Genomic DNA, 24,704 nt, shown 5'->3' with positions numbered 1-24,704 from the left:
TAATATACTGGTAACAGAAGGACAAATTACAAAATGAAAACAAATGGAACCTTACCCCCCCACCATGCCAGAGAGTGTGTTGGGGTGTGACAGAAACTTATATTTGAGACACTAAATGATGGAACGAGCTCATAAAAGCCGATGAGGCAGTTTTAACACATAGTCGCTGTTATAATGTAGGAAATGATGCAGCCAATTTGTGTACAGCAAGCTCCCACTAAACAGCAACAAAATAACAGATTAAATAATGTAGTTTTAGCGAGGAGTAAATATTGGCCAGGACACTGATGAGAGTTCCCTTCCTCCTTTTCAAAACAGTGCTAGTGGATCTTGTGCGTTCACCTGAGAGGGCAGACAAGGTCTCAGTTCAGCCTGTCATCTAAAAGATGGCAGCCACTGACGTGCAGCATTCCCTCAGCACTACACCAGAATCAGCCTGGATTATGAACTAAAAGCTGTCTAAGTGGGACATGAACCCACAACCTTCCTGGCTCAGGCAAGAGTGCTACTGCCAAACCAAGACGGGGAAAGAAAGTAAACAGACTGTGCTCATTATTTTCACACATAACAGCATCAAAGAGAGTCTGCATTTTTACAGCGATACTTGCAAATATTTATTTGTCAGTTTTTTTAAAAAAAAAGAGAAAAAGTGCTGGTTACCCTAAGTGATTACACCTGTCCTTAAGGCAAGCAATGCATTGACTCGCAACCCTGGTGTGAAGCTACAATGAGGCAAATAAAGATACAAAGATACAAGAAAAATTCAACAAAGAAACAAAGCCAGAGTTGTACCCTTACAAGAAAAGCATTGCTTTACCCCAGCAGTGCCTACATGACACTATGCAAGACTCAAGCTCATCCATATCACTGGGACAAAAAAAAACCAGACATTCTGTACATAAGCAGAGAAACATTAAAAAAAAGTGGTAACAGAGAACAACTGTAATACAACGTAGAAAAAAATAATTAATACAAACCAAATTTTCATCAAAGCTTTCAATCAATACCAGTAAATTGGCCATGACATTGAAAACAAACGTATTTAAATATACAGCACGGTGAGAGTTTGGAGAGAGGTCTCTGAAATAAGCATCATCTGCAGGCCAGAGCCTGCCATTACAGCATTACAGGCAATTGTTTACATACACGATTCCCATTCTACATGCTTACAAAGGCAGTTTAAATCTTAAAATGTTGAAATAAAAAATTGTGACCAAATATCATTATGGTAGGTGGACAGAAGGTGCACATAAAACAAGATTTATTTTATTAATACTTAGATGCTATCGAAATGAATACGATGCCAGTTTTCCATTTTGCTTCAAAGGGATTTAATGAATGAAACTTCTACAAATGACTGAGCGGGTCTGATCTTATTTCACAACAACTGTTTGACAAGCTTAAGTTGAGCCGTCTTTAAAGTGGGCTTTTTTCAATCTGAAGTTTGAACTGGTTACGCATCACAAGTCACACTGGGGAGCCATCAAACTTTACCATCCCATCTGTCATAGGGAAAAAAATGCTAAGGAGAATCCAGAAGCTTTTCCGGATCACCAGAATCCCAACAAGTGTGGTACACTTCCTGACAGCCAATTTGACAGCGGAATGGCTGCGAATTAGGTGCCACATCTCCAGCTTATTTTCTCAATGAGAGAAGGATGGGTGGAGCAAGGAGGTTTGAAAAATCAAAGAAAATGCCTTTTTCAAAATCTACAGCCATTAACCAGATTGCAATGACCATTGCTGCCTCCATATTCCCTTACAAGGTGCTTGCATTTTTAAGGATGGGTTAATGGGGCTTTTAACACCAGTACTATCTTGAAGATTTGCCATAAAGTACTCCTGTCACAGACAACAAAGGACCAACTTAAGGAGGTAGATTCCAAATTTCTGACCGCTGTTATTCTCAAGTTCTCCAGGCGCAACATAAAACTCAGACTTTCAAGAATTGCCCAGCAGCACACCAAGTGCAAAAAGTTAAGGGTCTGCCACCCATAAGATTGTGGGTCCTCAACTGTCTGACAATGTAATTAGAATTCAGTGGGAATGAGGGAGAGGAAGCAGTGAACTGATGCCTCCCCCAGCAACATGGAGCCCCAGTTCCAGAAGTACAGCTCCCTCTCCTCTTGTAACAATTAAGTACTCAGAGGCTGTTTATCTGCTTTCAAAAGGAGATTCACCACCCACATCACCTCACTGAGAAAAACCAAACTATTGTGAGGCTACATACTTAAATGATGACAGGTCATGCAATGGAACATGTGGCCTGTGCATTTTTAGTATGAATCACTACTTAATTTTATGAAACCAGAGGAGTTATTTTGTTTTATATCTTAATTTATGTGCCTCTCCCCCTCACCATAACCTAGTGAACCTATGGTATTTATCCTTATGCATCATAGGCTTATATGAATAAAGGGAAAATGAAAAATAATTCGACCATTAATTCACTAAAACTTTCTCCAATTATTGCGAATGATGTGCTCCTTCACTGTACGAGACCCGTATGTAAGATTCGTCAAGTGGCCTTAAGTCTTGCTTGGCCACTGGTATGTCATTCCAACTACAACAAGCTACTTAACACATTTGTGTCCAATCCATTGTGTTGCAGCCTAATCCTAATAATTGTGACTCTATTTCCATTCCTATTGTGTTTTTGTTTACTGGGAAAACATTGCTAGGACGTTCGTTCAGAAAAAATAAACCCATTTAGCAGTCATGCAGCATAAAGTCCAGAAGTTTACTTGAGTCAACTTTGGGAATTCTCCAAACACACATGCACAGACACGCACAGAAAAGCTTCTATTCTTCAGCTGCAGCAAAGCAGCAAAGGTTTTTTTTGAAGAGCTCTCGTCAGAGTCGCTCTTATCTCTGGTAAGAACGTCACTCTGGAGGCCCAGCTGTGAGTTGACTATATCTCCTGGCAGAGGATTGCTGCAGTGTGGACGTGCCAATAGCGCAACAAACTTTAAAAATAACATCAATGGTCCCTTTTCTTCCCACCCCACACACCCCACCCCCCCAAAAAAAAAACCCAACATTATATTTAACAGTCCACACTAAAGCATTGTCACAGGTTTGCCTGGTGCATCCATGCCTCCCCAGATTACACTGTGCCCACCCCATGCTTCCCAACTCAAGGACCAATTGTCTGTCTCACCCAATTAGCATTTTTACATTGGGTTTCCTTTTGACATACATCTGATTGGCAACCACTACCATTCAAACCAAAAATCTGTATTTACAGACGCTAGGCTATACCTACTCCTAGATATTGGTTCAATACAAGGATACAACACAGTTAAAATGACTATGTAAGTGCACTCCTTTACAGCAGTGGAGCTGAACCACTTTAATGCTCCAACTTTAATGTTTAAATACATCATACAGTAGGACATCAGAATTTTCTGATCTTCCTAGTTATATCCTCGTACCACAAAGTCATCGTACACACCCTATAAAACAAAGAGAAGGGGGAGAGAATTAATAAAATCAGGACATATGTGGAAAGTTATTTCATAGAATTGCAGTTAATGCTCCAGAAAACAGGCCATTTTACCCATTAACTCTGCACTGGTGTTCTTCCACATCTGCACCACCTCGTCTAATGTCACTCTCCTTCTAACTTTTGATATCCTTAATTTACCACCAACTGTTTTAATTCCATTTGAAAATAATGAATGGAATCTCCACATACAGCAGTGCATGGGAGGAAATTCCACATCCTAACCAGCCTCTGTGCAAAAGAAGTATTTTCTGGCATTCCCAGAGTCTTTTCGCAATTACTTTCAATTTACCATTTCACCAAACCAGCACAAACAATCGCATTCTTTATAACCCATCCCAATCTCGGAATACAACACCAAGGGGTTGAGGATTTTCAAAAGTATAAATAAGAAGGAACATCTATCCCTTTTTCGGGACAACTGATTCACTTCAGTGATCTGTCTGCGGCCGGATCAGCGTTCGAAAGAAAGAGGAATGGAAACGTGTGACGGAGGATTAATATCCAACTATTGCACGAGATTCATAAAACAATTTAGGTTAGTTTCTTGGTTTGTATGTTTGTATTGAATGCATAAGTTGCACTAATCGGCGGGGGGGGAGGTTGTTAAAAAAATCCAATTGCCACATTTTCCCACGTGAAAGTCCCTCACTCACTAGGCTCGACCTTCACACAGTGTCTCAACTATAGGTGCAGTCCTCAAGCATGATCCTTAGCAGGGACTGCTGGCAGGCTATTGAATGGCATCACAGCCATGCCCATGCCCATCATCATCAGGAATCCTTACACCCCAGCTTTCCCCACCTGCAGATTACTGAGCAGCAATTTCCAACTCAGAGGTGCCGAGGCAGACTGTAGCCCCTCTGAGACCTGTCCCTCTATCTCCCCATCAACTGCTGTCCCAGTTTATTGGTAGATTTGGGCAAGTAAAGGAAAATGGCTAACTGTGAATCAAATTCACTACCCCCGAATCATACGGGCCAAGAATGTCTGCAGCTTGGATCACAGGTCTCTATCAAGTTAACTAAACTCAGGCAGAGTGACTATATGTAAGATGCACTGCAACAATTCACCAAGGCTCCTTCGACAGCACCTTCCAAACCAACGACCTCTACCACCCAGACAGACAAAGGCAGCAGATGCGTGGGAACACCAACACCTACAAGTTCACCTCCAAGTCACACACCACCCTGACTTGGAACTACATCGCCATTCCTTCACTGTTGTTGGATCAAAATCCTAAAACTCCCTTCATAACAGCACCGCATGGACTGCAGCAGTTCAAAAAGACAGCTCACCATCACCTTCTCAAAATCAGCTAGGGATGGGCAACAAATGCTGGCCTCATCAGTGATGCCCAGATTCCTAAGAATTCCTAAGAAAGAATCTTAGAAAAACAGGGGCACGAATTAACCTCCAACTACAAGAGCAGGTCAGAGACTAGGAATCCCACAGCAAGTAACTCACCTACTGACTCCCAAATCCTGTCTACCATCTACAAGGCACAAGTCAGGAGTGTGATGGAATATGCTCCACTTGCCTGGATGAGCGCAACTCCAACATTCAAGAAGCTCAACACCATCCAGGACAAAGCAGCCCTGCTTGATTGGCACCCTAGCCATAAACATTCGCTCCATCCACCACCAACAGTGGCAGCAGTGTGTACCATCTACAAGATGCGCTGCAGGAGCTCACCAAGCTTCCTTAGACTGCACCTTCCAAACTCACAACTGCTGACATCTAGAAGGACAAGACCAGCAAATACATGGAAACACCACCAATTGGAAGTTCCCCTCCAAGCCGCTCACCAACCTGACTTGGAAATATATTGCCATTCCTTCACTGTTGCTGGGTCAAAATCCTGGAACTCCCTCCTTAACAGCACTGTGGGTGTACCCACACCACATGGACTGCAGTGGTTCAAGAAGGCAGCTCACCACTATCTTCTCAAAGGCAATTAGGGATGGGCAATAAATGCTGGCCCAGCCAGCAATGCCCACATCCCATAAATGAATTTTTAAAAACTGGAAGAGCGAGTCAGGGGAGAAACATTGGTCAGATTCCAGTTTCTGATCACATCTCAGCAATCTTGGCTGGAAAGTACAGGTGTAAAACACATTGAATGCCCCTCCAAACAACTGAATAGCTCATATACAAGTACAGACTCACATATGAATTACAGCCATTGTGATGCTGTATCAAAGTTAGAGGAGAACAGATGCAAAAATTGAAGGGGTGTGCCCATTACAGTCTTCAATATTCTTGTTGAAGTGGTGAGAGGGCAAGTAAATCTGGTGTTAAATTATAGACAACGAAGCACTGACATCAAGGGGTACACCTTCTCACTATCTCCCTGCCAAGTATGGGGATTTTCATTCCTCATCCTCCAAGTTTTTCTCTACCAGCTCATTCTATGGTACGGCACATTGCAAACTGGTCATCATTCATTTAGGAGTTTGGACAGAGAGTTTGCCTATTCAACTATGTAAGGCATCACATATGACCACAATCCCACCCTCATCGATACACACGTGCTTTCCAGCAGCTGGATAACAACCAGGAGTTGAACCGGGAAGGGGGTGGCAAATTTCTCTCCATTCCTAGCATAAGGCACTGAGGACAATCATAGTGGCTTTATTGTCACTCTAGCAGGTGTGACTTGGTGCCTGCTGGCACTGAATCTGAGGTTTGCCAGCTCTGTATGACACAGCAATGCACTAACCCGCAATTTAATCACCAAAACATCTAGGGCAGCGGTTGCTGGGATAAGAACATAAGAAATAGGAACAGGAGTAGACCATTCAGCCCCTCGAGCCTGCTCCACCCTTCAATAAGATCATAGCTGATCTTCTTGTGTTTCGATTTCCACATTCCCATCTACCCTCAATAATCTTTGATTCCCTTGCCTAACAAGAATCTATCTACCTCTGCCTTAAAAATATTCAGTGACCCGACCTCCACCGCCTTCACAAGCAGACTACCAAAGTCGCACAACCCTCAGAAAAATATTCTTCTCATCTCTGACCTAGAAGGGTAACCTGTGTAATTTTAAAACAGTGCCCCCTAGTTCTGGAACTCACTCACAACAGGAAACATCCTTTCCACGTCCACATTGTCAAAGACGGTTCAGGATCTTGTACACTTCAATCAAATCACCCCTCAGTCTTCTAAACTCCAGTGGAAATAAGCCTAGTTTGTCCAAACTTTCCTCATAAGACAACCCACTCATCCCAGGCATCAATCTAACAAACCTCCTCTTAAATAAGGGGACCAAAACTGTACATAGTATTCGAGATACAATCTCACCAATGCCCTGTATAACTGAAACATAACATCCTTTTACGTAAATCCCTCTTGTAATAAAGGACAGCACTTCATTAGCCTTCTTAATTAGTTGCTGTACCTGCATACTAACTTTTTGTGACTCATGTACTAGAACACCAGGATCCCCTGCCGTAGATCCTCAAATCATACAATTTAGGTTCATCACTTAAACACTCTGTAGCTTCCTCAAATCGGGACTTTGCGTAACAGGCAGGGGTCAATTTTCTCCAATGCTGGGACTCAGCACTTATTCTTGCAACATCAAGGAATTGACTGGAGGTCTGCCAATAATCATACCTCCATTATTTTGAGTATAAAAACAACCCAACCTGCCAAGATTAACAGCAGCAAATTTACACAGCCCCCAGCCTTTTGGGAAAATCTCTCATGCACTGTTGACTCCTGGGCACAAATTAAAATGCTCATTTAACCAGCATGTGCTGAACTGAGGCTGCTGAATGCAATAAATCATAGCCTGTAGCAACTACAGGTAGGAGCTGTCTCCTCATCTCCCTGTCTGTTTCTCCCACTCATCTTACATTGAATTTATCCAAAACTCTGGAGCTGATTCAGACTCTACTTTCTATCTTTAGGATGCCTCTGACACAAAGACCCTTCTTGCATCATTCAGGACCTTTATATGTCAACTGACAACAATCAGTAGGTCCAAATCTTATTTTTCAATCTGCTGTTCCTTTCTTCCCCCTCTTCTTGGTTTTCAATCAGCCCTGTAAAGGGATTTGCTCATCTCCAGGTTTTAAAACATTAGCCTGTTTTTTTCCCTCTTTACAGATTTGACATATTTTGTTTCTGATGTCACATGGGAAATTTGGTGACTGGCAGAAACCACATTAATCGCTTCTTTGTGGTCTCACCAACCACCAAGGTTAAATTTGACAGCGCATCTTTACTTGGTACCAGTTGGCTGTGTCCTGCTGCTGTGAGCTATTAAAAATTGCTACAAAGGCATTCCGCAAAATGACTCAGTAATTACTTTGAATCGCTTCAGTTTGGTCAAACCTTTTTCTCCTTTACTATCTGACCCATTTAATGCAATCACTGACTACATACTGATAAAGCTTCACACTTTGGTTTCCTTGATGATCTAGTGGGCAAAGGCACCATCCTGTGTGGTTCTAAGATGGGACTGCTCTTGGAGCAGAAAGTATCAAGGGCAAGGTTAAATAGGTATTCAAATTATAGGGGGTTATGATGGAGTAAATAAGAACATGCATTTGTATAATACCTTTAACATAATAAAATGTCTCAAGGTGTTTCACAAGGTTATCAAACAAAATCTGATTCTGACCTACACAAGGAGAAATTGGGAGAGGTGACTAAAAGTTTGGTCAAAGAGGTAGGTTTTTAAGAAAAATAGAGAGAAGCAGAAAGACAGAGAGGTTTAGAGAGCTAATTCCAGAACTTAAGGCCTAGGAAGTTGAAGGTACAGAGTCAATGGTGGAGTGATTAAAATCAAGGTTGTGCAAGAGGACAGATTTAGAGGAGTGCAGAGATCTCCGTGGGTTGTGGGGTTGGAAGGGAGGGGAGAGGCCATGGAGGAATTTGAAAACAAGGATGTTGATTTTTTTAAAAAAAACAAGGCATTGCTGGGCCAGGAGCCTGTGTGAGCTAGCAAGTGTAGGGGCAATGGGTGAACAAGCATTTGATGCGAGTTCAGTTACGTGCAGCAGTTTTCAACGAGCTCAAGGTTACAGACAAACTTTTTCCACTTGCAGGATTGGTATCCAGAGGGCACGGAGTTAATATAATTTGCAAAAGAACTAGAGGGTTGAGGAGGACAAAATGCAATAAATTATAATTATCTGGAATGCATTGCCCGAAAGGTTGGTGAAAGCAGATACAATAGCAACTTTCAAAAGACAACGCAATATATACTTTTAAGAGGGTAAAAAACATTGCAGGGCTATGGGGGTAAGAACAGAAGAGGAGGAATTAATTGGACAGCTCGTTCAAACAGCAAGCATAGAAGTGACATGCCAAATCAACCCTTTCAGAGATGTATTATTCTATAATTGTACGAAGGCAAAGAGACCAGAGGATTCATGTTCAATCCCTGATCTGTGGAGTTAGCTGAAAACAAGCGAGGCTTTACAATTTACGTGATGGGGAAAATAAGCTAGGATTACTGTCCCTGATCACTACCTAGTGAACCTTGCTTGAAACTGTGTTTGCTGATGTTGCAGGCGTTCACTCAAGTAGAATGGGCATTTGTGACATGGGAACCACAGAACCTTGGCCAGGAATCAACGGACTATTGGCTGGTCCGTCAAATTTTCCATCACACCCACGATGATTCCCAGCATGGGTGAGACTGGAAAATCCCGGCCCTTATGTCATTTTGAGATTTGGAGAAAAAAAGAAATATCCCATTCCTGGTGTGCTCGATTCCACCTCGGTAAATTCATCTACGTTATTTGCCTCAGAGACATGGACAACAAATCAAGTGATTATTGATAAGATGAATGCATTTGAGATGTGGAGGTTTAGGATGTTCCACATGTCCTGTACAGAGAGAAAGACTAATGAGAAAGTGATGGAAATGGCTGCAGAAAAGAGAAAATTAGTACATAACATCAAAGAAGGAAAGATACAATACTTCAGTCACGTAATTAGAGCAGAAGATAGATGCAGAGACAATTATTGGGAGAAAAGATCAACAGAAAACATAGGAGGAGGGGAAGCAGAGGGGAAAACAGATGATGAAAATAATGGACTGGTTGCAGTTGACCTTGGAGGAATGTGTAAGGGCAGCACAGGACAGACAGAGGTGGGGATGCATGGCAGTCAAACTTCTGGGAAGATGGTGACAACAACAAACAAACAAAATTCAATTTATATTTGGAAAATTCCTCCTTGGTTGAAATTGCGTGCACGCAGATGATCCCCTGATTCCCCACAGCCGAGCTCACTCCTAATACCAACCACACACAGTTTTAGACAAGGCTTCTTTTTATAAGCTTTACATACCATGTTATCTTCATCAATGCCTTCATCCTCATCCAACTCCTCATCTGTAACCGGTTCTGAAGAGCCATAGTCTCTGAGCATTTGGATTATACAAAAATCAGGCTGGTACATAGCCCGAAAAATTGGCGTGAAGCCACCATACATCTGGGCATGAACATCTGCCCTCTTGTCCAGCAAGAGTTTGACAATCTGTTGATTCTGCTGCTCCACTGCCAGATGTAAAGCAGTTTGACCTGCATGCCTTTCCTAAAACGGAGAGATTGATACACAAGGCTTCATTTACTCAACAGAAACACAGGTAACCCTTCCTAGTTCAAAGAATTCCAAAGTTTCAAACACATTCTCATTAATTCCCACTGCATATAATTCCACATGTTAGAATATTTAGGAATTGTCATTCATGCATCATTCCTCAGAAGCATTCTGAAGTTCTTTACAACAATGGAAAAGAAGCGATGGGAGGTAGCAGTACATCATTCTGAATGTTGTCATGGACACAAAAGTGGCTGCAATTTTACGTACAAAAGATCTTACAAACAAGGACATAATTAATGGGTCTGGGACTCTTCTGAATGATATTTCAAGGTTGGAGGGGAAGTTTTAATGAGGACTCCTAAATTTTTTGTTTTTATTGGCATTCACAGGAGTAGGGGAGGGAGAAATGGCTGGTGTACAAGAGCAAAATCTACCAAGGATAAGGACAAGGATGTAGGGGCCAGGAGGTCTCTCCAACACATCAATAAAAGCAATGAATTATTTTGAAGTGCAATAATTGTTATTAAGTAGGCAAACATAGCAGTTATTTTGTACACATTGGATCCTACTAAAAAGAACATGATTGCCCGGATAATCTGTTTCTTGGATGGGTGCTGGCTGAAGGAGGAATATTAACTGGGCACTAAGGGAACTCCTTGCTCTTTATCGGATAGATACATGAGATATTTAACATCCAACTGAAGCACTGGAGCATGCAGATGGATGGGGCCTCAGTTTAACTTCTCACTAATAAACTAATAAGGTGACAAGTCTGCTCCACACTCACACTCTGCAGCAGCCATTTATAGAACAGCACAGAGTGAGGACATTGTATGGACTGCCCACACATCCTCTTGACTGAGGAACGCCTTGCCTGAGAGAGGGGAGAACTCTAAACAGGAGAGGTGAGAAAAGTCAGTTTTAAAATGGGAACAGACCCCTCCCACTCAAAACAAACTGAAAGAAAATTCAGATCTTTTGCATTCCTGCATTTGGCCTCAGCAGCCTGATGTCTCAAACACATTAGAGGACTTGCCTTTGCATTTATATCAACTTCAAACGACAAAAGATATTCAACGATATGAAAGTCATTGAGCAATACTGCCACGTGGAGAGGTGTGAGCCCTGTGAAAGGAGGCAAAACCATTAGTACAAGATTTAAGACTTTTTAAAAATTTGTTTGTTTTCGTACACATCAATTCTCTTTTTCTGGTTTTCCGAAGGTTCTAATGTAAGCTTTCCAGTCAGAGTCACTGGACAGTAGGAACCCTGGATACTATTCGCCCTGTAACCTGGAGCTGCTCAAGCCAATATCAGTGATCCGAGTGACACAGTTAACTCAGTATAGAATCAAAGCTTCGGTCTGGTTTAGTTACATACTTACTTTACCAAATAAGTTATAGTGGAGCCTGTTCCTACTTTGTCTTATTAATTCCCAACCACATTTCTAACCAGGCTAATGCATCCCAATCAGAATGTAATTTATCAAAAATGAACATTAACTTTTGAAAGACTTTACCTTCATAGTTGTAGTAATGCAGTTGCTGTCTGACCGGTGATGGAGCAAGGATTCTGGAATCACTTGGCTCACAGGGATGGTCTAACAGGAGGGCCTGAAGACAACTGGTTGACCTTTTATAGCATGCCAGGTGCAAGGCAGTATTCCCCTCCCTCTCTTGCAGCAAGAGGTCTGCCCCAGCAGCCACCAATTTCTCCACTAAATCCGCACGCTCAACAATCACGGCCAAATGCAGCGCAGTCTGTAAGAGATGGTGGATGGGTAGAAAAAAATCAGATTGTTTTTGGAGACTGGAGCATGGAAGGTGGAGGGGCAAGTTAATTGTAATATTGTAAAGAAATAATAAGAAATATACAGGAGGAAGTTACAAGGAAATAATCTAAACACATGTTTGAATGACAGCAAACAACAAAAGCGATTAATGCTTTATCTTTCTCTCCACTCTAATCACCTGGTTCCTGTCGTTCTGCAGGTTCAAGTAATCAGTGTCCTTAGTAAGACCGAGAAGAAAGTCTAAAAAGGCTACTTCCTCATGGATCACAGAAAGATGCAGCATCCTGTTAAGAAAAATAATTTACATATGTTAAGTCAATCTCCCATGGCATTGTTCACAATTGTTTTTTTAAAAATCTGTGCTAAACACAGCACAGTTCATTGAGGCAATGACACTGAAAAACTATATTTATGGACTCAGAGGTTTACAGCACAGAAGGAGCCCATTTGGCCCATCCTGTCCATGCTGGTCAAAGATCTGATTACATTAATCCCATTTTCCAGTGCTTGGCCCATTGCCCTAGAAACTATGGCAATGCAAGTGAATATCTAAATACTTCTTAAATGTTACCAGAGTTTCTGACTCAGCCACCCTTTCAGGCAGTGAGTTCCAGACTCCCACCACCCTCTGGGTGAAAAAAATTCTCCTCAACTCTCCTCTTAGCCTTCTACCTCTTACCTTAAATCTATGCCCCCTGGTTATTGATCCCTCTATTAATGGAAAAAGCATCTTCCTAGCCATCCTATCTATGTCCCTCATAATCTTATACACCTCTATCAGGTCCCCCCACAACCTTTGCTGCTCCAAAGAAAATAATCCCAGCCTATCCAAAACAAAAACAAAAATACCCGGAAAAACTCAGCAGGTCTGACAGCATCCGTGGAGAGGAATACAGTTAACATTTCAAGTCTGTATGACTCCTCATCAGAACTAAGGAAATAGAGAAATAGAGAAATGAGGTGGAATATAAACTGGTTGAAAGTGGGTGGGACAGGTAGAGCTGGGTAGAGGGTCAGTTATAGGTGGAGACAAAGAAGAGATAGCCAAAGATGTCATAGACAAAAGGACAAAGGGGTGTTGACGGTGGTGATATTAGCTGAGGAATGTGCTAATGATGACATTAAGGGTAGAAAGCAGGATGAACAAGATAGCCCTAGTGGGGGTGGGGTGGGGGGAAGGGATCAAAATAAACTAAAAAGGTAGAGATAAAACAATGGATGGAAATACATTTAAAAATAATGGAAATAGGTGGGAAAAGAAAAATATATATCAAAAAAATATACAAAAAAATTATAAATTATTGGAAAAGGGGGGATCCGAAAGGGGGTGGGGATGGAGGAGAGTGTTCATGATCTAAAGTTGTTGAACTCAATATTAAGTCCGGAAGGCTGTAAAGTACCTAGTTGGAGATGAGATGCTGTTCCTCCAGTTTGCATTGAGCCTCACTGGAACATTGCAACAGGCCAAGGACAGACATGTGGACACGAGAGCAGGATATTTTTGTTTTTGTTTCGGATTTCCAGCATCCGCAGTATTTTGCTTTTATCCCAGCCTATCCAATCTTTCCTTGTAGCTCAGACCCTCCAGCCCAGGCAGCAACCTGGTAAATCTCCTCTGCACCCTCTCCAGTGCACTCACATCCTTCCTATAATGTGGTGACCAGAACTGCACACAGTACTCAATTTGTGGCCTAACCAGCATTATATACAGTTCCAGCATATCCTTCCTGCTCTTGTAATCTATGCCTTGGCTAATAAAGGCAAATATTCCAAAAGCCTTCTTAATCACCTTATCTACCTGCACTGCCACCTTCAGGGATCTGTGGATATGTACACCAAGGTCCCTCTAATCTTCAGTACTTTCCAGGGTCCTACCACTCATAGTGTGATCCCTTGCCTTGTTAGCCCTGCCCAAGTGCATTACCTCACACTTTTCCAGATTGAATTCCATTTGCCACTGCTCTGCCCATCTGATCAGTCCATTGATATCCTTCTGCAGTTTACGGCTATCCCCCTATTTACCACCCTACCAATTTTCAGGTCATCCGCAAGCTTCTTAATCATGTCCCCTACATTTAAGTCCAAACCATTTATGTACACCACAAACAACAAGAGCCCCAGCACCAAGTCCTGCGGGACCCCACTGGAAACACACTTTCAATCACAGAAACATCCCTCGACCATCACCCTCTGCTTCCTGCCTCTCAGCCAATTTTGGATCCAACTTGCCACTTTGCCTTGGATCCCATGGGCTCTTCCTTTCTTGACCAGTCTGCCATGAGGGACCTTATCAAAAGCCTTGCCAAAGTCCATGTAGACCACATCAAATGCATTACCCTCATCAACATTCCTGGTTACCTCCTCAAAAAAATTTGATCAAATTTGTCAAACATGATCTTCCCTTATCAAATCCATGCTGACTATCCCTGATCCATGTCTCTCCAAGTGCAGATATATTCTATCTCTCAGAATTCTTTCTAGTAATTTCCCCACCATCGAGGTTAGACTGACTGGCCTGTAATTTCCTCATCGATCCCTTCTTCCCTTTTTTAACTATTGTGACTTTAACTTTTTTTATTCTTTCATGGGATTCTTTCAATGGCAAGGCAATCATCTGTCAGTCATCCCTAATTGCCCTAGAGAAGATGGTGGAGAGTCACAATTGGATTGGGGTATAACAATAAAGGATTACTGCAAATATATAGGGCCCTGGTGAGACCAGACTTAGAGAGTACTGTGTACAGCTTTGGTTCCCTTACCTAAGGAAGGGCAGACTTACCTTGGAGGGAAAGCAACGAAGGATCACTAGGCTGATTCCTGGATGTGGGAATTGTACTATGAGGAGAGACTAAGCTATATTCTCTAGAATTAAGAAGGATGGATGTAATCTCATTAAAATATGTGAAATTCTTAATGGGCTTGACAGGGTAGATGCTGAGAGGACGTTTCCCCCCAGCGTGGGGTGGGGGTGTAGAACCAGGGCTCACAGACTGAAAAAGGGTCAGCCATTTAGGACTGAGATGAGGAGAAATGCCTTCATTCAGGGGATTGCGAAGCTTTGGAATTGTCTACCCCAGAGAATTGTAGATGTTCAGTTCAGAGTATATTCAAGACAGAGGGCGATAGATTTTTGGATACTAAGGAAATTAAAGGATACAGGGATAATGCAGGAAGATGGAATTGAGGTGGAAGATCAGCTATGATCGTACTGAATGATGAAGATGGCTCAAAGTGCCAAATGGCCTTATGTCTTTGGTTACGTGCTAATTAAGCTTAACTATGTGTATTTAGGAAACTGCAAACGATCTGAACTACTAACTAAACTATTACAAATCTTCCACCAACCATGGAAGCCATCAGGCCTTTGTAACCTCCCCCTCACCGAAAGTTTCAGAAGAATTCTCCAGTTTGAACAAAACAAGTATAGAAATACTGCAACCACATCAATTTAAGTGTCTGTTAAATAACAGCTAATTATCAAAACTTCAATTTTATAGCGTATCAATGTAGAAAAATTCCCAAGGAATGAAGATATATTCAAATAAATCCCATAACTTGTTTGAATTCAGTTTCTTTGCCCCTTCCTCAGATATCTGGTGGGAAAAATGACGAACTTGGAAACTGTTATGTTATATTGAAGCAGGTTAGCTCTATTCTGAGAATGAAGTTGGTAATTAATTAAACACCACACAGATTGACACACCCCATCAAAAGACAAAAATGCTCCAACTTTGTCAAAGATGGAGGTTAGTCATTGTTTGGCTCAATCATTGGGAAGAGGCAGGTGTGCCTCAGTTTAAACTATCTTCTCAAGGGTAGTGTTACTGATAATGCAGCACTCCTTCAGGGCTGCACAGAAGTGTCAACTCTGGTCATATACTGAAAATCTTTGAAAGGGGTTTGACCGCAGAATCCTCAGGCTCAGGAATTAAGAACACTACCAAGAAGATACATTTGACCTCACTGAAAGAAACTCGCTTCGCCAGAGACACTTGCATTATTTCACAGCTTATGATGAACCACAGATAACCTTGTGCTAAACTCAGCTCTGTATCATCTTCCTCAAGTTCCTTTAAGACAGTTCTTTATGCAACTGATCTATACTCCAATAATGATATCAGCATTTTTAAAAAGAAAGCATCAAAGGAAAGCTACATTTAATCTACAATTAAGTCTGGAAATTAACAATAGTTATTAGACTGTGGCCAACATAAGTGTCTGCTTTTAGCCCTATCACCTGAAATCCTCCTGGTCCTACCACAAAGCTCCAATCAATGTCTTATCATTGAGTATAAGATATAGTAATTAGCACAACACTTCTGTTCATTGGCTTGCAAAAGGGGTAAGAAAAACACTGCAGTGATGCTTTTGCAGTAACCATTTAAAGAATATTGCAGTTGATGCTAAATATAAGCACTGGGACTATCCAACACGATGCTCACAAAACCAAAGTAGCAAGAGTTCAGATTTGTCCAGCATGTCAGAGCTGAGGCAGTTCACAAAGCAGGACTCCAAGAATGTATGCTTAAAAATATCTCGGGTGTGTCCAAGGTCAACTCCTTAAGAAAAGCACTAGAATTCAGTACCACTGAAGGCTGTGAAAGGTGGAAAATAAGGCATGGTTTCCACTTTCGATTGTTGGCCAGTGTTTTCCAACGATGGATAGACATGTATTGGCAATGAAGAGAAGGATCACAACCTCCAAGGTTAAAGTAGCTTGTCATTGCTTATTGTTCAAGCTGATGGATGAGGAATGGACATCTGAATGAGTAACCAGAGTTCTGGTGGAAAAGTACCTTGGCTATAGCAGATTTCTTCAGGAAAGGAGAAGAGAAAATTGGAGAGGGGAAGGTGGGGAATTCCTTGGCTACGCTGTGATATCAGCTGTGGACAGATGGTTAACTGCAATTAAGCATGTCCATAAAGAAGTTATAAACCAGCAGTTGACTGAGAATTTGTTTATCTCTCAAGCACTGGGAAAGTCCAAGGCTATTGCTGCATTCTGGAATTACTGCAACTGACACATCGAAGCAAGATAAATATTCTCATCCATCTGAAGAACAATACTGACACTATTTGTCTACTTATTCCTTTTTTAAGCACTGATCACAAACAGCAAGCAAACTGCGTCAGTGATTAAATACAGCTGCTTGACTAATCAGTGTGTCACACTAGTGACAATGGATTTGAACACCACAGGGGAGAGAAACATAAAGGGGGGGGATTTACTTGGGGCAAATACATGATTTGACACTCAAGACCCTGTGAATTTCTACATCTACGCCATGTGACACAATCTGTTACACACAACTTACAATTTAGTGTAAAAAGTGTCAAAGGCAGTTGGTACCCCAGTTTGAATGATAACTAATTACTTGCTCTAACCACGTATGGTGGGCTCGGAAATGCATGCCTGAAAGGATTCTGCCATGGGATACTGTGCACAGAAGAAATCTTCCACTCGGATATTCTGATTGTGGGATTCAAACATAGCTTTTGAACTGAAATTTCTAACCTTTATCCTAGAGCAAATTAGCAGGAACTGAAAATAATGCTGGAAGGAAAGGGAGCAGGGGAATATCTATCTGCCCATTGAAATTTAGTTGCACGCAGCCATTTTTAAAAAATGTGTGTGTAAACCCACCCCCCCAACCCACAAACTTAATCAGAGCGAGGACTGCGTGGTACCTCTTAAGGCTGCTGCGAGCCTGCTCACCCATGCAAGTTAGTGGGTGGAGATACAGAAGGCAGCACAGAGGAATTGACTCTAACTCCTCCATACCAGGCAGGTTCAGTTCAAATCAAGTCCATGGCTATTACTCCCTTCACACCTGCCAATCTTTGCCAAATTTCCAACTGGCAGATGCTTCTGCTGCAAGCAAGCTGGGACACTCCTAACATCAGGGACCAATAGCACAATTCAGGTCCTGACCTTCAGCTAACGTACAAATGGGTTAGTTGTTGCCCACTTAAATCAGGATAGGGGCAGAAGAGGCCCAGGTCAATATAATTTCTAATTTTTTCTTCATGTTTTGACCTGGTGTTTATCCCCCACATGAGGGAACACTGTTGACAACAGCCTTTTCCGAACTTGCAGGGTTACTAAGTCAAAGGAGGACAAATCAGTGAACGACAATAAAAATGAAAAAAAAAAACAGGGGGTCTTCAACCAGGATTTGTGGGCAGACTATGGCTCAGCTTCTGTTGTTTGGACACTCCTGCACTGAATGGTCATTGTACTAACTGTGACAAACTGAGGCAATAACTTGCACCACAGGTAATTATAAGAAGGGAATTTTTACTTATGAATAGAGGAAGCTCAATAAACATTATAGCTTATTTCCTCATTAGCTGCAGCTGGAAGAAAACACTTTAAGTACCCAACATGTGACAACGGCTATTATTAAGACAGACACTCCTGTCATCTTCATTTCACTTTCATCTGTAATTTTTCCCATACACAGCAGCAAGGAAAGCAGAAATCAGTTCTAAAGTGCACAAAAGCCAGCAATGTGAAACTAATTAATGAAGTCATGTGGTAAGATGAAATTCTGATCCCCTCCCTCATGTACGCCCTGGATTTTGTCTTCATGAGCTACACACATGGACCTGAAGCCTCTTAGGACAGACATTTTGCTTTGTTATTAGGGACACTGAATACAAAAACAACATGAACTATTAACCACTGGTTTGGCATCAGCTGGGGGATTGTGTCCAATTCTTGGCACCACAGTTTAGGAAGGATTTCAAAGCCCTGGAGAAAGGGGGTTTACCAGTGTGACAGCAGGGATGAACCAATTCACTTATATCGAAAGATGGAGAAGCTGGGAATGTTCTCCTTAGAGCAGAGAAGGTTAAGAGGAGATCTGGAAAGCTCTCCTTGAAAAGGGTGATGGAATCAGATTCCAACAGAACTTTTAAAAAGCAATTGGGCAAAAAACTAAGGTATGTGGCTCAATTGGACTGTTCTTTCAAAGAGATGATAAAGGCATGATGGATGATTGGTCTCTTTCTGGGCTGCAAGATTCTATATATTTTATCTAAGCTTTAAATCCATGCTCCCATTAATTCCTGTATGTGCAAGAATACTGATTTTCATTTAGGTTCTGATTTAGACTTTATTCATTGATACATCAGTGCTGACAGCCCTTTCCAAACCTGCAGGCAAACAGCGCATATCATTATAGGATGTGAGCACAAGCAGGACAGAGTTGCCCGAGCTTCAGTGGTCACAGACTGTCAGGGTTCTATGGGTCTATCTGGTCCATGGCAGCAACTCAGAGTCCGACATGGAGCACTTAGCCAGAGAGATGAAACCATCTCCAGTACACTGCTTTCACTCTAGCATTGGTGTAGTACATCTCAGTTCTGGTATAAAGCTACTTTTAAAAAGTGTCCAGGGAAGGTGAGGAAGGGGTGATTGCTTTGGAACAGTGAAAAGGCTGGAATCCGATCAAATTAATATTTACCCTTAACTATCATCATTAAAATGGATTATCCAGACTATTATCTCCTAGCTGGATGTGGGACCTTGGTGTATGCAATCTGACATTCCCTACATTACAATAGTGTTTCACGTTTCAAAATACTTCACTGGGTGCAAAGCACTTAGGAACATCCTCAATGTAGATGATAATGGCCCTCTAGAGACTAGGGGGACTAAAGGAAGGAAGGAGAGGCTTCAGACGCCACATAAAGAACATTAAATAAATCTTCACAGTCAACGATACTGTTCCTCTTGCTTGTTATTGCTGTCATCACATCGAGGTTGGACAGGTTGGGCCTGTATCCACTGGAGTTTAGAATGAGAGGGGATCTTATTGAAACACGTAAGATCCAGAAGGGATTTGACAGAGTGGATAGTGAAAGGATGTTTCCCCTTCTGGGAGGGACCAGAATGAGGGGACACAGTTTAAAAATAAGGGATCTCACATTTAAGACAGAGATGAGATTTTCTTTTCTCTGTGGGTTGTGGGCCACACAGTGTCACTGAATATTTTTTTAAGGCAGATGTAGATAGATTCTTGACTAACAAAGGAATCAAAGGGCATTGGGGATAGGCAAGATAGTGGCATTGAGGCCTACAGATCAGCCATGATCTTATTGAATGGAAGAGTAGGCTTAAAATCAAGGCTAGGTTGAGTTTCCCTCAGTGCATTTCTAGAAATCAGTTATGGGGAATTTGCAGCTCTAGAGCTTAGGAAGCTCTGTCGAGTGGCAGAAGCTGCAAGGTGATGCATTATTTTTAATAAGGGGGAAATCTTATCAATACATCAACAAGATGTATGGCAGAGAGCTGGTGACCAAAGGAGGAGTGTGTGCCAAACATCAGCAAAATTCTTAAGTTGATTGTTATCATCGTTCCTTGAAATATTGCAAAGCTTTTCACATCCCAATCCAGAGAAATTAAGTACAAAAATCTATGCTGACACTCCAGTGCAGTACTGAGAGAGTATTGGAGCATCAGAGGTTCTGTCTTTCAAATGAAACATAAAAATGAGGCCCTGACTGCCCCCCTGACAATGGACATGTACAAGATCCCAGGGCACTATTTGGAAGTGCAGGGAAGTTCTTCCCACTGTCCAGGCCAATATTTATCCTTCAACCAACATCACCACAGTAAATTACCTCATCATCATCGCATTGTTGTTAGTGCTTTGCACAAATTGGCATTATTATTATTCAATCATGGGATGTGGGCGTTGCTGGCTAGGCCAGCATTTATTGCCCAGCCCAACTACCCTTGAGGTGGTGGTGGTGGTGAGCTGCCCTCTTGAACCCCTACAGTCCATGTGGTGTAGGTACACCCACAGTGCTATTAGGGAGGGAGTTCCAGGACTTTGACCCAGCTGCCAGATACTACACACTACAAAGCACTTAGCTGATTGTAAAAGCTCTCTGGGATGTCCTGACGTCACGAAAGGCACTATATAAATGCAAGGCTTTCTTTCTTTCATATACAATCACAGAAATCAGAGCGCATAAGGAAGCCCTTTGGCCCATCATGTGTGCTGGTGCTAGCTCATCAATTGGAACTAACCAAACATTGCTCTTTGGAAGACCTTCCTGTGATTTTGCCTACATAACAATCCTTCAAATCTAATCCACTGGCTGTGAATTGTATAGGAATGCGTTGAGGATGTGAAAGTTGCTATATAAATACGAGTTCAGCCTTAATTCTGCAAGGACAGCACTAAATGAACTGAAAAGTTTCCATCCAACCATATTGTAGAGACAAATTCGTTATTAGGGTGTCAGCTAACTCATCACATTGCACAGCCTGGCCAGCAAGGGCTACTTTGATACTATCCTTTCAGGGGTGCTGGTGTGGCAGGCTGCAGACTCTCGGGTCACATGCAGTATTCATAGCCCTAACGATATTTAACAGTCTAAGAAAAAGATCCTCTTCCAATAACTAGCTACATTTATATAATGCCTTTAATGTAATAAAACATCCCAAGGTGCTTCAAAGGACCAGAATTAGGCAAACTCTGACACTCACACAAAAAGAGATAATGGGACAAAAGTTTGATCAAAGAGCTATGTTTTAAGGAGCAAATTCAAGGAGGAAAATGAGATAGACAGGTTTAGGGAGGGAATTGAAGAGCTAAGGGCCACGGCCACTAATGGTGGAGCAATTCAAAAATCAGGGAGGCTGTCATGTCAGCTTTTTACAAATAAATGATCTTGAACGTCGCCACAGTATTCTGCATTAAAACTAATTTAATGTAAACTTGGCATTCCTCAAGACAAGGAATATTAAAGTTTAGTGATTTTGGGCATCCAATGCCCGCATTAAATACTGGCCTAAATTGTCAGAATGCAGGATAAAGCTCCCTTGACTCAGCCCAACAATGCATCTCAGCTCCAACACCACTTCCAACTGCACCAGTGTGACATTTTTGTGACAACCACCCTGCTCTTAACTGAGATGGCCACTGAAGAAGAGCTTTTTTTGCTGTCGTCCCAGTTGGGAGTTAGTCTGAGACTGTCAAAGTCATTTCACATGGGATCATTTCAGCCACTGGGTTGGATCGGAACCCAGGTCACAGAGCTGAAAGAAAGGCCAGTAATCAACTCACTGGGCCAGGTAATAATAATGCCATTAAAAAAAATTATTCCCCTTATTTCCTTTACACCCTATAGTTAAGTAGTTATAAATATGTTGTAGATTTGAAGAAACAGTTGTGTTTGACTGGGTGGGGTGTGGAGATGAGAGAGCCTCCAGGAATACATTTAAGCATAGGGGTCTTTCACCACCTCAGTAAGCCCCACAGCATTTTACAGCTACTTTCAAAGCGCAGTCACTGTTGTAACATAGGAAATTGCAGCAGGCAATTTGTGCACACCAAGCTCCCACAAACAGCAATGGCCAGGTAATCTTTATCTTAGCGATGTTGGCCAAGGAAGATAATGTTGACAAGACACCACGTGGGGGGGCAGGGAGAGGGGGAAACCCCCCCTGTTCCTTCTCAAAATAATGCCAAGGAATCCGAGGGCCTCTGTTTAAAATCTCATCTAAAAGATGGTACCGTCTCGGTACTGCACTGGGGCTGTCAGCCTTGATCTTTGTGCTCAAGTTTCTGAAGTGGGTATTGAACACACAACCTTCTGACTGAGAGACTCCTCTGCTCCTCTTTGAAATATTGCCATGGGATCTTTTATATTCACCCAGGAGGGTTTAACACCTCACCTGAAGGCTGGCATGGCTTGTTGTTGGTGTTGGAGCAGCAGCAGCTAGGTTCAAGGTGTGCTGCTGCCTCCCTACTTGGGGATGGTGCAGCTAAGTCAACAGCTTCCCCCTTTGCCCACCCACAGCTGGCATGTTTTGCCTCCCCCTCAGGGAAGAGATACTCACGTGTCAAAGTCTTTGGTCTGGTAGCTGAGCACGTCTTTCAAGTTGACCAACTCTGGGGCACTGCCGAGCTCCACGTTCCCGATGCCTTGGGTGATCTGGCCAATGCCGCTCTCCACTCGCTGCTGGGTGGATGGGCAGATGTCAGGCTCGGTGCCCAGGGTCGTCCGCCCTGCACCATCCTTGCCCTCCTCACACTCAATGCCCTGGTCAACGCCACCCAACTCATCGAACTGGCTGACCTGCAACTCGCTAAGGGAGCCAATGCCACTGTCGTAATAGTCATCGCCCTCCACCTCAATGGGCACCCCTAGGCTCTCCAAGTTGGCCTTGCCCCCCCACTGGGCGGCCGCTTTACCCGCCCCCAGCTTGGACGGCTGCTTGGATCCGATGCTATTTAACTGCTGCTGGGCAACATCCATTTTTGTTCTTTTGGCCGAGCTACAACTTCAAAATAAATGGGCTCTTAAAAAAAAATTCTAACGACACATTTCGACTCTTCAGCGAAATGGATGAGGCAAATCAGCCAACATTTTCGTCACAGGCCAGCGGCTTTGACGGGAGGATGCAACGGAGATGCGAACTAATAGCGGACAATCCACTAAAAATGGCCGCTGCCTTGTTTACTCATTCGGCTGGAGGGAATTCCCCCGCTCGGGCAAGAACCAATCACAATGCGCTTTACTGTAGGTGGCAAGGGAGGAGCGTCCGCATCTGCTCATGCGCAGAAGATGTCTTCTGCCGCAATGTCCTGTGGTAGGTGTAGTCCTGCCCAACAACAACAACAACAAATTGAAGACTTGCCTTGATACAGCACCTCAGGACATCCCAAAGAACTTTTACAGGCAATGAAATACACTTTTTTTTTAAAAGTGTAGTGACTGTTGTAATGTATGAAACGGAACAGTTAATTCGTACATAGCAAGCTCCCACAAGCAACAATGGGTTAATAACCAGATAATCTTAATTGAGGGATATATGTGGACCAGGGCACCAGGGACAGGGATAAAAGCAAAATACTACAGCAGCTGGAAATCTGAAATAAAAACAGAAAATGTTGGAAAAACTCAGCAGGTCTGACAGCGTCTGTGGAGAGAGAAACACAGTTAAGCTTTTGAGTCAGTATGATTCTTAAGAGCTAAAGAGAAGTAGAAATGTAATGAAATTTATATTGTTTAAGTGGGGTGGAGCAGGTGAAGCTGGATAGATGGGGGCTAAGGAGAGATTGATAAAGCTGTCATGGACACAAGACAAAGGGAGTGTTAATGGTTGTGTAAGGGCTAAGAAGATGCTGATAGTGGCATAAAGGTAAGAAAGCAGAATGTGTGAATGGCAGAACAAGAGTCAGCATTCTGTGAAAGAACAACATGGTACAAGTAACAATGAGGCGATTTTGGGAATGGGGCTCAGATGTACTGGGGGGGCGGGAGAAGAAAGGAAGAGCAATAGTGATAGGGGATTCATTAGTTAGGGGAACGGACAGGCATTTCTGCAGCTGTAGGCATGACTCCAGGATGGTGTGTTGCCTCCCTGGTGCCAGTGTCAAGGATGTCACTGAGTGGCTGCAGGACATGCTTCTGGGGGAGGGTGAACAACCAGAGGTCGTGGTTCACATTGGTACCAATGACTTTGGTAGGAAAGGGGATGTGGTCCTGCAATCAGAATTTAGGAAGCTAGGTCAAAAATTAGCAAAAATTGCAGAATTTTAATGGCACAGAAGGAGGCCATTTGGCCCATTGTGCCTAACTGGCTCTCCAAATGAGCATTATGACCCAGTGCCACTGCCCTGCCTTTTCCCCATATCCCTGCACATTGTTTCTATTCAAATAATCATCTAATGTCCTCTTGAATGCCTCGATTGAACCTGCCTCCACCACACTTCCAGGTAGTGCATTCCAAACCCGAACCACTCATTTGTGAAAAAGTTTCTCACATCACATTTGCTTCTTTTGCAAATGACTTTGAATCTGTGCCCTCTCGTTCTT

The 24,704-nt window shown here is 42.6% G+C and overlaps 1 protein-coding gene across 1 annotated transcript; it reads right to left on the bottom strand.

Annotated features, from left to right (window-relative positions):
* Positions 1-589: 589 nt before the first annotated feature.
* LOC121272666 (NF-kappa-B inhibitor beta-like) lies at positions 590-23,342 on the bottom strand. Its single transcript, XM_041179372.1, has 6 exons — positions 22,723-23,342; positions 12,043-12,148; positions 11,592-11,832; positions 11,109-11,197; positions 9,818-10,063; positions 590-3,455 (listed from the first exon to the last, which is right to left on the bottom strand). Exons 1-6 carry the CDS (start codon positions 23,139-23,141, stop codon positions 3,417-3,419), a joined length of 1,140 nt encoding a protein of 379 aa, XP_041035306.1. The 5' UTR covers positions 23,142-23,342; the 3' UTR covers positions 590-3,416.
* Between the last annotated feature and the right edge of the window lie 1,362 nt (positions 23,343-24,704).

The sequence above is a fragment of the Carcharodon carcharias genome, chromosome 34 (assembly GCF_017639515.1).
Source record: "Carcharodon carcharias isolate sCarCar2 chromosome 34, sCarCar2.pri, whole genome shotgun sequence".
Classification (NCBI taxonomy): Eukaryota; Metazoa; Chordata; class Chondrichthyes; order Lamniformes; family Lamnidae; genus Carcharodon; species Carcharodon carcharias.
The sequence above is the reverse complement of the archived record's forward strand: the minus strand, read 5'-3'. Positions and strand labels throughout refer to the sequence as shown.

What these genes read in the sequence shown, in the direction of transcription:
- LOC121272666 (XM_041179372.1), bottom strand. Translation starts at nt 23,141, where the DNA reads ATGGATGTTGCCCAGCAGCAGTTAAATAGCATCGGATCCAAGCAGCCG. An exon ending in GCATTACTACAACTATGAAG is followed by an intron (nt 11,198 to 11,591) that starts GTAAAGTCTTTC and finishes CTCCTTTCACAG; the next exon opens with GGCTCACACCTCTCCACGTG. An exon ending in GCATTGATGAAGATAACATG is followed by an intron (nt 3,456 to 9,817) that starts GTATGTAAAGCT and finishes TTTGTTTTATAG; the next exon opens with GGTGTGTACGATGACTTTGT.